Source organism: Geotrypetes seraphini, chromosome 8 (assembly GCF_902459505.1).
Source record: "Geotrypetes seraphini chromosome 8, aGeoSer1.1, whole genome shotgun sequence".
Lineage (NCBI taxonomy): Eukaryota > Metazoa > Chordata > Amphibia > Gymnophiona > Dermophiidae > Geotrypetes > Geotrypetes seraphini.
In genome coordinates, this window is record NC_047091.1 from 155,728,215 (window position 1) to 155,742,526 (window position 14,312).

A 14,312-nucleotide genomic window follows, 5' to 3' on the forward strand; every position below is an offset into this window, starting at 1 on the left:
TCGTGAGGTACTTAAATGTTTCAATCATGTCCTTGCCCATACTAATGTTGTTATGGGGGATTTAAAATGTACACACCTCTTGAGACAGAAGAAGAACCCATGTCCCTACCTGGATAGCTGTGTACATTCCTTAGAGTAAATGTCTAGCATAGGCAGTGACCTGCAACTTGTGTCTTACAGCCAGAATGCAATGCCACTATATTCCTTATTTGTTGTGACGAAGGAGGCTATGTAATGTCGCCAATATCTAGACCAGGGCTGCCCAAGTCCAGTCCTCGAGATCTACTGGCAGGCCAGGTTTTCAGGATATCAGTGAATATGCATGAGAGAGATTTTCCTGCACTACCTTCTTGGCATGCAAATCTCTCTCATGCATGTTTGTTGTGGATATCCTGAAAACCTGGCCTGCCAGTAGATCTTGGGCAGCCCTGATCTAGACCATCCCAAGTTCCTATATTAAAAAAAGAGAAGTGAATTCATGAACATTTCTATTCAAGAGTTTTAAAAGGAGGGCCCCCTCCCATTAATATACAGTGAAAGAGTGCACATAATCCTTCCCTTCTTCCCCCTTGATAAACATAAGTTTTGGTGCTTCTTCTGCTGTGACTGCACAGTTTCCAAACACAGTAAGTATAATATGCAGTTTATTATACTGAAATAAGGGCGCTTGGGCTGAAGTTCAGTATTAACTTCCTAAAGCAAAGAGAACAGGTGCTGAACAACTGGGGATCAGATTCTCAGCTTGCCAGATTTAATAGGTGATAATGAGATTGAAATACTCTGGCAACGAGGGCATTTAAATTGCAGACTTCATTATCACTTTTCCTGCCTGTGCTTGCCCACAAGCTGCCTAGAACTTGGCAGGGTTCATGTACTATTCTTCAGTTTTATTTAACATTGTGTTTATGCACAAGATAAAGACAGATCAATATGTGGATGTAATTAATGATTCTTATGAGTGCCCCAGGAGGCGGAGGTAAGGGCATCTCACTGAGAAGAAAAGGAGACAGAAGATGATATTTCTAAAACCTAAATGTGTAAATACTGAGAATTGATGCAACTGGTAGGAGACAAGTAGGTGGTTAGAGGAATGGACTGGGAACCAGGGAAGCCAAGGTTCAAATCGCATTTCTGCCATGGATACTCCTGTGATCTTGGGTGAATCACTTTAACTGCCATTACCTGAGATACCCTCTTAAAATGTAAGCGCTCTGTGACAGGGACATAGTTATATACCTGAATACTTTTTACTGCTTTTCCAGTAGCAATAGAAATATGAGTATTAAGTAGTACTTGTGCTATGAGGGCAGATTGTCTCCTGCATGATTGCATATACTGAAACTCCATGATAGAATGCACGAAACAATGGGGAATTTAATGTTCTACTAATGCAGAAACCAGTTATATAGTAATATAGTAGATGACAGCAGATAACGATGTGTACAGTCCATTCAGTCTGCCCAACAAGATGAACTCAGCATAAGGTATGATGTGATACTATATATGCATACTTGATCTTGATTTGTTTTCTTGCCATTTTCAGGGCACAGACCATAGAAGTCTGTCCTGATCTAGCCTTGTTCTCCAACTACTGAAGCTGTCATTGAAGCCCAACTCCAGCTTTCCCAATCCCTCCAGCAATGATTGTGGCACAGACCTTAGAAGTCTTCCCAGCACTGGCTTTGCTTCTCAGTTACTGGTGTTGCCATCTACTGTATATACTCGAATATAAATCGATCCAAATATAAGTTGAGACCCCCATTTTCCCCCCAAAAGGAGGAAAAATGGTAGACTCGAATATAAGTTGGGCGGTTTAATATTCAAGTGCTCTGCCCTGTCAGGCTTTGCACCCAGCCCCCTTCCCTCCATCCCCTGCCAGGCACTGCACCCTTTGGTGAGTGTTTTTTGTTGGGTTTTTTTAAGAAGATGGTGAGAACTGTGGCCATTGGGTATGAAAGAAAATTTATACGAGAGCCCTAATGTTAAGTGTTTAAAGAAGGTGGTGCGGGACCTTGAAAGATATTGAGTTTTTGAGTTTCTAAAAGCAATGAAGGTAAGGGGCAACAAGCAATGTCCATAGGTAAGCCAGGTTTCCTACAGCTGGTGCAAATTACCAGAGCTTAGAACCACTTCACAGCTGGAATAATACATACCTATGTAACTCTATCCATTTATTTATTGGGATATATTAACTGTCTTTTCATGAAGAGATTCTCCCAAAGTAGTTTACAATGCATTAAATAGTAATCAGGTTAAGTATTTCCCCTATCTGTCCTGGCAGGCTTGCAATCTAGCTGTGGTACTTGGGGGCGATGGAAGGTTAAGTAACTTGCCCAGAGTCACAGAAAGCAGGTTGGGATTGAACTCACAACCTCAGGATGTTGAGGCAGCAGCTTTAACCACTAGGCAACTCCTCCCCGCTATGTGGTGTCCCAACATACTAACTTATGCAGTTGTGTTTTGCAAAAATATCATTTTTTTCATAACGTTAGTACAACTGTGGCCCTTTATTCCCTAGCTACTAACAATGGTAGTCTCTTTCTTGTAGCAGTTTCCTGATGGGGAGGGGCCTCAGAGGGGGTCCAGATGCAGCATAATAAGAATCATCCAAATCGATAGTCCAGAAATGAATGGGGACATGAATTCCTTGCCTTGGTCCATGTTTTGTGCTAAGTTTTGTCATGTGACCCTCCTTTTGGGCAGATGATTTTCTTAGCTCTAGATCAGGGATGTTAAAGTCCCTCCTCGAGGGCCGCAATACAGTCGGGTTTTCAGGATTTCCCCAATGAATATGCATGAGATCTATTAGCATGCAATGAAAGCAGTTTATGCAAATAGATCTCATGCATATTCATTGGGGAAATTCTGAAAACCCAACTGGATTGCGGCCCTCGAGGAGGGACTTTGACACCCCTGCTCTAGATTCTGATTCCTGAGTGCTGTAATTTGGCTCTACCTAAGCAGTTTTGCCAAGAACCTGTGGTTTTTTGCTGTCTTTAAATTTTTGTTGTTTTCAAGATGTATATTTATTAAAACTGCAGTTTGTTTTTTTTAAAGGAACGGCACCATGCTAAAACAGTTGGGGAAATAAAGCAGTTTGTCTCACAGCTGCCACATATGCAGGCAGCCAGGACTTCATTGGCTAACCACACATCCATCGCGGAGCTCATCAAACTTATAACAAGTAAGTGACATATACAATTGGTGCTTCCCCCTCTCACTCCTGATTACCAAGAAGCTAACTATGGCTCCTACAATTCTGTTGCTGTAGACTGGTTAAGAAAAATCTTTACAGATCTTATCAGGTTCTACAGATCACCTGCACTAGCCTGCAGTGAACAGCAGGTGGCACCAATGCTTAGCATTTTATAGCCAAATGATTCTAAATAGACCTAAGGAAAAAAAGGTGCATTATAGATCCTAATTATTATTAATACTGTTAATCCATCAGATATGATAGGACATGGCAAGACTTTCACCCCTTTGTTAACAAACATCACACCACAATTTCAGGAAGTTTTAAAGAAAAGCTCTTACAAATGAGAACTTAATGAGCTTTATAATTGTAAGGTTTTAGGTTGGTACATGTTGGCTCCTCAACCATATGACAAGGGGAAAGGAGAAAGCCACAGCATTGCCAGTAAGATTGCTGAATTCTAGTTGGGCAAACTGAGGCACAGAGTTTGAGAGAAGGTATTGACGGTAACTGAGCTCTCCAAACTCGCTGCTCAGGACCCTCAACTAACAAACCATAATATGTGAGACCTGGTATTCACTGACAGTTCCTGAGGGCTGCACATGGGTTAGATTTATGAGAAATCCCTAATGAATATGCATGAAAGAGATGTGCATGTCTGCTATCTCCATTGTATCCTTGTGCATATTCATTAGGAATATCCTGAAAACCCCAACCCATTTTCATCCCTCAAGATCTGTCTGAATATCGCTGTGTTAGACCATTGAAATGTGTGTTCAGTGTGGAGAGCCTGCCAACCAGGCTGCTTGAGAAACCTTTGTCTAGCTACATCTTCTCTCAGTATCCCTGGATGATGGTAGAGGCCAGAGAGATAACGGTACTGGAATGAAGAACATAAAATATGATTGCAGACTGAAGGTGATCCATGTTCCACAGACAGCAGGTAGCACAGAACACCACCCTTATCCTCCCTGTTTGTTGGCTTGCAGTCTTGGGGGAATCTTTAACTTCATCTCTCTCCTTCTCTTCACGTATCCAACAGACTACCAAAACTTGTTCTTTCTTTCTCTAACATTACTTGAATCAGACCCTCCCACACTGCCAAGACCCTCGTCACCTCTCGCCTAGTACTGCAACTGCTTCTCACTGGCCTTCCAATAACCATTTCTCTCCCATTCAATCTGTTCAGAACTCTGCTGCATGCCTCATAATCCATCAGTGTCATTATGCCCACATTACCCCTCACTATAGTGCCAAGTCACTTCATTGGCTCCCTATCCTTTTCCGCTTACAGTGTATTCACACCGCAGCTTCTCAATATCTCTCTTCTCTCCCCACACTCCCCCCTGGGTACTCCACTCATCAGATAAGTCTCTTTTATCTGTACCCTTTTCTCCTCTATGGCCAACTCTAGACTCTGTCCCTTCTCTGTATGCTTGGAACAAACTGCCTGACTCATGAAGCTCCATCTGGCAGTATTCAGATCCAGACTCAAAGCCCACTTCTTTGAAGATGCCTTCAATTCCAAACTCCAACCCACCTGCTAAGCACCAATATCTGTCTTATCATTACCTCTATAATTCCCCCACCTGAGCACAGTGTATGGATGCATCTTGTCCAGTTTGTCTGTCTTGACTAAATTGTAAGCTGTTTTGAGCAGGGACTGTCTCGTCTGTGTTTTGATGTAATGTGCTGTTTATGTCTAGTAGCACTTTAGAAATGAAGAGGAGGAGGAGGAGTAGTAGTAGAAGAAGCTCAAGCTCTCTGAATACTCTGTGACATTCCAATGCATCTGGGTCATACCCAGAATTCTTGATGACATCATAATGCAGCTGTATATGGTTCCCCCACCTGATCACTGTGGATAGATGCACCACCTTATCCAGTTTGTCTGTCTTGACTAGATTGCAAGCTCTTTTGAGCAAGGACTGCTTATGTCCAGTAGCGTAATAGAAATGATTAGTAGTAGTGTGTTATTTCTAGATATTTCTGTAGTGATATTTTTTATATATATATATTTTAGCTTCAGAAGCTTTTCGAGATAATTTAACTGTGGAGCAAGAATTTATGCCTGGAATAGACACAGATAAAGTAAGTGAAATAATAGCCAGATTCTTCTCATACATTTGTTTAATTTTTATTTTTTTTTTATTGGCCTGACTTTATGATAATATAATTTAAGAAGATTGTACATGTGAATTTGTATGCATTGTCTAGAAAGCTATACACATAGGAAGTAACACCCTGTGCACTGGATTGTGTGGGATATAAATATAATCAATAAATAAATAAACGTCCAGACAGGTAACTGCAATAATTTTCCACTCGTAATGTTACATATGAATTTGTATCAATAGTAACATAGTAGATGATGGCAGATAAAGACCAGAATGGTCCATCCAGTCTGCCCATCAGTCGCATTCATTATCAATTGTTGACTAAAACAATGAATGTGGTATAAAAATACTTGATCAGGGTCTTTCTTTGCCATTTTCGGAATACAGACTATAAAAATCCACCCAGCACTATCCTTAACGTTCCAATTACTGGAATTGCTGTCAAAGCTAAATCTAGCCCATCCTAATTTGTCTTGCCATGTACAGGACACAGACTATAGAAGTCTGCCTAGCACTGGCCTTAGTTTACTCACAGCCAAAGTCGCCAATTAATCACCCCTCAACAAATCAACACATGTGCAGTTTATTGATTTTGACTGGAGTTGCCATCCAACATATTACTAATAACTGGAAAGATCATAGTAGGCTCAATTGTAAGTTTTGGTGGAATTCAGTATGTCACATATATAGAATGGAAAGATCAATAGCGGTACAGAATGGAAATTATAAAAATTTTATTAAAATTTGGGAGCCATTAACGTCCTTTTGTCATGATTGATGCCATTTTTCTAATATTTTTCTATTAATTATGTAAGATTTAGGGTTGGGTGGGGGGTGGGTTTCCATTATATGAAAATAAAATAAGTAGAGGGATTCGAGGGTGGGAGGGGGAGGGTTATATTTATAATTATAAGATATAATGATAAGATGCACAAGTGCTTAGATTTATTTTATTTATTAAAAATTTTTGTACACTTGATGAAAGTTTTAAAATGAATAAAGAATTAAAAAATAAAAAACCCACACATGCAGTCACTTAAGTTTTGTTTTTTATACCAGCCATTGTTTAATTAGAGATCCTCTGTGTTCATCACACACCGTTTATCTCCCCCACCTTCCTTAGGTGGGCATTCCAGGCATCGACCACCCTCGCCATATTATAGGGTGTGGCAGCCTACTTAACTATTTGTTAATTTAGAGGTACACACATAATTGTGAATTTTCAAAATCAATTTGATGTGAAATCCAGGTTCTAAGCAAGAAAAAAAAAAAAAACAACTCATGAAAATATTCCAAAGATGTTAATATTGTCCTGGAGAGGAAATGATCACTTGCTCTTCTTGCTAAGCAGCTAGCAAAAGATTTTATGAACTAGACTCTTGCTAGTTCTTTTGTTATAAATCATCTTTATTGGCATACATCTAGAAAAAGTACAAACCAGTATAACAGGAAAACATCAGAAAATACAAATCCATATACAAAACAAGAATCCTAATACCACATGTAGTCATCTACATGTGGGATATAACAAAGAAATGTCCATATTTTCTGGCTAAAATCTATAGTGCCAAAATTAACATAATTTTTAAAAATATTTTTGCTGGTTATTTTTAAAGGTTAACAGCTACATAGAGGACTGTATTGCTCAAAAGGACCCACTGATCAAGATTTTAAGGCTGGTCTGTCTCCAGTCTGTATGTAACAGTGGACTCAAGCAGAAGGTGCTGGATTACTACAAGAGGGAAATTCTGCAGGTCAGTAGACAAGATGACAAGAGCATAGGGTCAGGGTTCAAGGGAAGTTGCTGCAGTGTCTCCATGGCTAGTGTTTTCTGAAACATACGTCCCTTAAAGCTCTGAGACCAGATTTGATCAAGTTTAGCTTTGATTCCAAACAGGTTGTGTTCAAAAGAACATTTTAAGACTAAAGGCTATGTTAACTAAGGGCTCCTTTTACGAAGGCGCGGTAGCGGTTTAATGCGCATAATACCGCGTGCTGAACCGCTGGCCGCGCTAGCCACTACCGCCGCCTCTTAAGCAGGCGGTAGTTTTTAGGCTAGCACGGGGGTTAGCGCGTGATTAAACGTCACGCACGCTGAAGCAGCTAACGCGGCTTCGTTAAAGGAGCCTTAAATGTTAATTTATTCTAACTGCTGTTGTGTCCTTATTGGTCCTATGTGTATGGCAGCAGTTAGTACATGGTAGCAGGTAGTAAACATGACCCTAAATGAATAAGAGTCTGAATGCAATTTAATTAATGCATAAATAAAACATATGAATCTTATTAATATACTGATGCATAACTGAAGTCATCTTGCATATTCAGTTGAGGCTAATCTCCTAGTAAAGGTTGAAACAGCTCAGATTTGCTACACACCTGAAGTTTTAAAATATTTTCTTTACCAAAACCTTGACTTTTCCTGTGTTCAAAAAATATTGCTCACTCTGTTTTAATCATTTCTCAGTGAACTAGCATATTTATAATCTCGGATGTGTTTAAAGAAACTCCTTTTTATTGTAGACATATGGTTATGAATACCTGTTAACCTTGAACAACCTTGAAAAGGCCGGACTTTTAAAACATCAAGGCAATAGCAGAAACAATTACCCAACCATTCGGAAAACTCTGCGGCTATGGGTGGATGAAGTTAATGAGCAGGTATTGTATGTGAGCACAGCACTGTTACTTACATTAAGGAGTTTAAGCCCCTTTCTATCATTCCAGAAAGCTTTGAAGACAATTTTGTTTGCTAATTACTTTGGAAACTACCCATATTAACTTTTCCCTAAATTTTGATATTCTTTTCTCTTTTTCTTTTCATCTGTGTATTATTGTTATTGTTAACCGAGTCGAACTCCTATTGGTGATGGCCTGGTCTAAAAATCCAAGTTTTAGTTTAGTTTAGTTACCTGGGAGCATTAGGGAGTGAGTTGCTTGCCTTCCTATATATGTACTCCTTCCCACCTCTGGCATTTGCCAGAAATCCCTTCTGCATGTCTCTTCACCTAATTGTTTACATTTTTCATTCTATCACTCTCAAACATTTATAATCCTCCCAAATTGATCAGGATCATTCTAAGTGGCAGACAGTACCATTTACAGTCATTACATAAAGAAACAATATAAAACACATATGAGTTAAAAATAGATTTCTGGATGTGGGCCCTGGACTTAACGAAAAGCTTCCTGAAACCAAATGAGAGCTCAAATCACTTTTAGAATTGCAGCACATTAAACTGCAGCACTGCAGTGTACATTTTGAGCTAAACTGGATGCAACTCTGTGTTCCTCTGCTGCATCACTGATGATGTCATCAGCAACGCGGCATATAGAACGCCCAGGAGGGAGAAGAGAAGGCCACGAAGCAGCCTGATTAGATTTTTGCTGCCGCTGCTGTTTGAAAGGTATATCGGTCTCAACGGTCGGCGGTGTTCTAATGGGAGGGAGTGATGGAAGTGTCAGCAGGGATTCAGCTGTGCGACGGGAGGGCCTTGACAAGGGATTGACAGTGGTGTCCTTTAGAATTCAAGTAGTAGGGCTCTCATGCTTCCATGGTCAAGAGGAAAGTTTCACTAGCGGCCCACTGGGACATAGGTTCCTGAAGTGCACTCTGAGGCTACGGCCTCTGATTTGAGACCTGTTTCTATCCTGAAACCTTAATATAAGTTTTAGAGGGATTCATCAGAGCCCCGTATTAGCCCTTACAGGAGGCCTCCTTCATGGATATTACAGTAAAAGTGATTGTTGGCAATCACTTCTGCCAGAAGTCTCAGAATTGCAGTCCCTGTCGTGCAGAGAGCCGTTTCTCAGGTTTCCAGCATTTTACCCCACAGGGTCTAAGAAAAAAGACAAGACCTTAAAGGTTCTTGACATCAGAAGAGTACTATTGCATTACCTAGAGTTGACCAATGAGTTGTGTCTCGCAGATAATCTTTTGTCTTAACCAATCATGCAAGAAAAGGCGGACCTGCATCAAAGGCTACCATCTCCAGATGGATTTGTAGAGCTATGCATACATTGGTTGCGGCAAACGGCCACCTATCTCGTTAAAGGTGCATTTGACAAGCGGAGTTGCCTCCTTGGTTGGAAGCAAGGCCAGTTCCTCCTGAGGAGATTTGTAGATCAATTACTTGGTCTTCCCTTCATACTTTCACCAAATTCTATAGGGTGGACATAGCAGTAAAGTAAGATGCCGCTTTTGTGTTCTCAATTCTACATGCAGGCTTATCTCTCCCACCCTAGACTTTGGGGAATGCTTTGGTATGTCCCTATGGTTCAACATACCATCCCTATTGCACTGGAAAAAGAGATTATGTTCCTATCTTGATAATATCTTTTCCAGTAGATGTAGATAGGGATGGTATGCCCCCCTGCCCAGCAATTTTATCTGATGTGCCAGATTTCTGATTCAGTTTAATGGTTAGCTCCTCAGCTAGGATTTCTCCTGTCAGTCAGACTATTAGATTATAAAGAGTCTGTGTATATGATTAAAAGGGAGGAATGTTGAGCTCCATAAATGTTCAGGCTGTTATGTTCTTGTTTAACTTGTATTTTCTTACATTCATTTTTTCTCTCCGAGTTTAACTACATTACTGTTCATTCAGTGATTGTATTTTAAATCCAACCGAGCAGATCAGACACCTGGTTTTGGGGAATTCCCCGTACCCCTCCTTCTCCTGTCTTCTATAGGGCTGTTGCCTGCTTTGGTATGAACTGAAGGGGGAGCAGCAGAGACTAGGGAGAAGGAGGAAGAGCTGAAAAGCTGTGATTGGCATCTTCTGCAGTATGCTCGCAAGCATGCATGAACAACCCTATGGTTCAGCATACCATCCCTATCTATTGGAAAATATATTATCAAGGTAAGAACCTAATCTATTTCACTACTAGAGCTCTTCTCCAGTTACCTAATAGCTTCAAAATCACATTCCTACATAAGATAAATTGCACGTGATAAAGCTTGTCATTAGTGACTGTTGCTCTTTTCTCTGCTTCACAGAATCCCAATGATATATCCTATGTGTACAGTGGTTATGCCCCTTTGAGTGTACGTCTAGCCCAGCTGCTTGCTCGACCTGGTTGGCGGAGCATTGAAGAAGTTCTAAAGCTACTTCCAGGACCCCACTTTGAAGAGAGACAGCCATTACCTGTGAAGCAGCCATTACCTGTGGGACTGTTGAAGAAAAGTAAGCCTGCTGTACTGCATACCTTTACGATATTTTGGTAGCACCAAAAGGGATTATAGACTTGAGCATGGGCAGTACATTGTGTTGCAGTGTCAGTATCTTGAGCATAGAGTGAATCTACAAAATGAATTATATATTTATTGGGATTTATTAACCACCTTTATGATGATATTCACCAAAGTGCTTTTTCATTGAATAGTAGTCAGGTACTCTTAAGCATTTTCCCTATCTGTCCCGGCAGGCTCACAACCTGACTAGGGTTAATTAACTTATCCAGGATTACAAGCAGCGGCACTAATATTGAACCCATAACCTCAGGTTATGGAGGCAGCAGCTTTAGCCACTAGGCCACTTCACTCCATGCCATTAACTGTTTAAAATAGTTCTTATGAGTAGGATTGATTCAGTGGCTAAAGCACTCCAATTCAGAAGTCATCCTGAGACAAAAACTCAAGATACTACTGCTCTGTAACCTTGGGCAAAGGCTATTATAGCTTTCTATGTCCTCGGGATTAAGTTGAAGCCATTTATGTTGTCTTCTGTCTTTTATGGGACACAAATAAAAACAGAAGCTCTCTTTGACTATCCTAGGCTAAAGATTTTAGATTCTGACAATTACAGCTCAGCAAGGCAGGGTTTAGCCATGGCAGTTTCTGGGAAGGTGTGGTCCCTGTTGGGTTGTAGTCCTAAATTGGATCTTAGTAATGTAATTGAATGTAAACAGGGGATTGTAAAATGTTTTTTAAAAAACAAAACCTTAGTCCTCTTGGAAAAGTGGAAAGTTCTTGTCTTTAGCCCTGTCTTTTTGGTGACGGGACTAAAGCGTGCCAGACAATCGTGCGCCGGACAAAGACGCTAAGACAAATGCGCACAGGACATCAATGCGCCATTTTAAAAAGTAACTTTAAAGTACTCCGAGGGAGAGTGAGGGGATGGGGGACCACCCCCCCCACTTACAAAGGAAATAGTAATTTTTCACTAAAACACTGGGAAAAATTACACTTTCCTCTCTAATGGGGGGGTTTCCACCCCAAACCCACCAAACAGCAGCGCCAACACTTCTAAGTAAAATGGGGGGGGGGGTTTTCCCCCCATACCCCCTCAGAGTGTTTTAAAGTTACCTTTTAATATGGCGCGCTGACTTTGTACGCGCATTTGTCTTAGCGGCTTTGTCCTCACGCGATTGTCCCGCACACTTTCATCTATGAACCGTGTTTTTGTATCACGATACTGTGCAAAATTCAGCCCTGCTCTGATTGTCAATTTGGGACTAAAATGTTATGGTCTGAGTTTTTTTTTTATTTGCAGTAACATACATAACATAGTAGATGACGGCAGATAAAGACCCAAATGGTCCATCCAGTCTGCCCAACCTGATTCAATTAACTTCCTATTTTTCTGCGCCCAAAACAATATGCAAATATTAAGAACAGGCATAAAAAAATCCAAACAAAAGCACTGATATTTATAAAGGATTATACTAATCTTTTCTTCTACAGGTTTACTTTGAAAAGTAATCGTGACACAACCACTGTCCTAAATTCTGCATGCTTTATATTATCCAGGGCAACAGGGAGAAAATAAAGTGACACTGGTGTTCTTCCTGGGAGGCGTGACTTATGCAGAGATTGCAGCTCTTCGGTTTCTCTCTCAGATGGAAGATGGTGGGACAGAGTACATTATAGCCACCACTAAACTGATCAATGGGACCAGCTGGATCAAATCTCTGATGGATAAACCAGAAGCACCACCATTCTAGAGAAGAGACTGGCCTTGTCTTATTCCAGAATTCTAACCTGCAGGAATTCTTCCATAAGGTGGGAAGAATTCAAAAAGGGCTGCCTAAGAGAGACCTGCCACTCCCCTCTGTAAAATGCCTACAGATTTCTCTGACAATACTCAGATTATAGAGACACATGAAGGGATTTACGTTTGATATACTGTACTTTTTGCCAGCGTATGACAACTGTCTCCCAAAGTGATCCTGAGGCACTGCTGTAGTAAGATACAAAGCTTTGAAAAGATTTTCACTTGTCAAAAGAAGTAAGCCTAGTTATTTCAAAAGTTATTTTTGGTTTCTTGTTATTGTAACAGTCTCCTTTTGGCTGTAGATGCGGGGCTCAGGCTAGCAGCATGGTCCAGAACTTTTGACTGTTTATAGACATTCTTTGTCTTTTGTTTCTGTTGGCCCTGCAATGTCTGCTTAGACCAGGGGTGTCCAACCTGCGGCCCAGTGAAGTATTTTTTGCAGCCCTGGTCGAGGGCGATGCAGTGTTTTCCTCTGCTGCCCTAGGTGTTTACTGTCTTGCCGGCTCCCTCTTCTGTCTTGTTGCAACGTCTGTGCGGCCCCAGAAAATTTTTTTCCGGCCAATGCGGCCCAGGGAAGCCAAAAGTTTGGACACTCCTGGCTTAGACCCAGCCCTGCATTGCTTCTTCCTGCCTGGTGCTTCAGTCCCTGGAGAGTTTATTCTGACTTTCAACCATATTTTTGGGTTTGCTGGGGAAAATGCCCACTCCAGGTTACTCCATGAAAAGTTGTTTTTTTTCTCTCACAGGATGCAGTTCTTTCACCACTGTGGACTTTTAATTATTGCACCTTCTGTCTACATGCCCAAAGCTTGCAGTGTTTCCAGTACTTCTCGGATATTATGTATAAAACCCTCAAATGTGCAACATTAATAAATTAACAAAATGTGACTTTTTTAAAACTCGGGCCTCATTTCAGTACAAGTGATTAATATCTTAGGATAACATTAGCAAAGACTGCTATATTATTTTATATAACATAATGTCCTCAGCAAGACTGTTCTGTTTCATACAATAGGCATTGGGTATTTTTTTTTATTTTTGAAAATATTTAGATGTTGGAACTTGTGGGCATTGGCAAGAGAGGGCTGGCTGTACTTTACTGGAAAGTGAGTTAATAGTAACATAGCCCTTTTGCAAGATCAGCAGAGAATTGCCTTGGTAGTGTGGTTTTAGTTTAATGTATATAAATAGTCTGAACATTAACAGTTAATTATTCTCAATATTTTTGTTTTATTAAATTTACATTTTAAAAAACCCATCAGCCCCACTTGTCTAATTTTAGGAGTAATCCCACTAGAATTAAGCAATCCCAGGGTTATTGTTTTGAATATCCTTAGCTGATAGTGGTTCCATTGTTTAGAGAATAACTTTGATTAGTGCCATTGTTTAGAGAATTTAGTGCCATTGTTTAGAGAATAACTTTGATTAGTGCCATTGTTTAGAGAATTTAGTGCCATTGTTTAGAGAATAACTTTGATTAGTGCAAACAAACCAAAACTGCAGACTTGTACACGGTGCAGGCAAATTTTATTTTGACAAATAAATCTTAACTAAAAACCTTTTACCAGACGGGGGACCCAACACGGTCCGTGTTTCGGACAACCTTCATCAGGGGTCCTAATAGGTACAAATACAATATTAAAACAACCATATAAAAATTAAGATAATAAAAGTGCTATATATGAATATTGTATGTTTTGATGATCCTACTTATATTTAAGATAGGTGTTTAGGAAAAAGAATTATAGATGTGTGGAAAGAAAAAATGGGTAAGAAAGAAAGGAAGAGAGAAAATTCATGCATAGTAAAAATGTATACATAAATATAAAAATATTTGAATTTAAATATGCATAAACATGTTGAATGTGAAAAGCAAATGAATATAGAGTAAGACCAAGATTAACCAAGTGTGTTAAGTTTTGTTTATTCTTATTCATTTATTTACTCTTTTATTTATGATATATGTTTAAGATTATTCCATGTTTATATGTCTCTTCTTTATGTTCC

General features: G+C 40.0%; 1 protein-coding gene across 2 annotated transcripts in view; it reads left to right on the top strand.

Moving 5' to 3' along the window:
* Positions 1–13,193, top strand: part of VPS33A (VPS33A core subunit of CORVET and HOPS complexes) — a 35,487-nt gene extending 22,294 nt beyond the window's left edge. Inside the window, exons 8-13 of one of the 2 annotated variants that reach the window (XM_033955860.1) lie at positions 3,058–3,184; positions 5,220–5,287; positions 6,930–7,067; positions 7,834–7,971; positions 10,310–10,496; positions 12,062–13,193. In XM_033955860.1, the coding sequence (XP_033811751.1) occupies positions 3,058–3,184; positions 5,220–5,287; positions 6,930–7,067; positions 7,834–7,971; positions 10,310–10,496; positions 12,062–12,255 (852 nt within the window). In that variant the 3' untranslated portion in view covers positions 12,256–13,193. Of the gene's footprint in view, positions 1–3,057; positions 3,185–5,219; positions 5,288–6,929; positions 7,068–7,833; positions 7,972–10,309; positions 10,497–12,061 lie in introns of those variants that run through there. The other variant, XM_033955861.1, reaches the window with a different exon arrangement.
* The last annotated feature ends 1,119 nt before the right edge of the window (positions 13,194–14,312 follow it).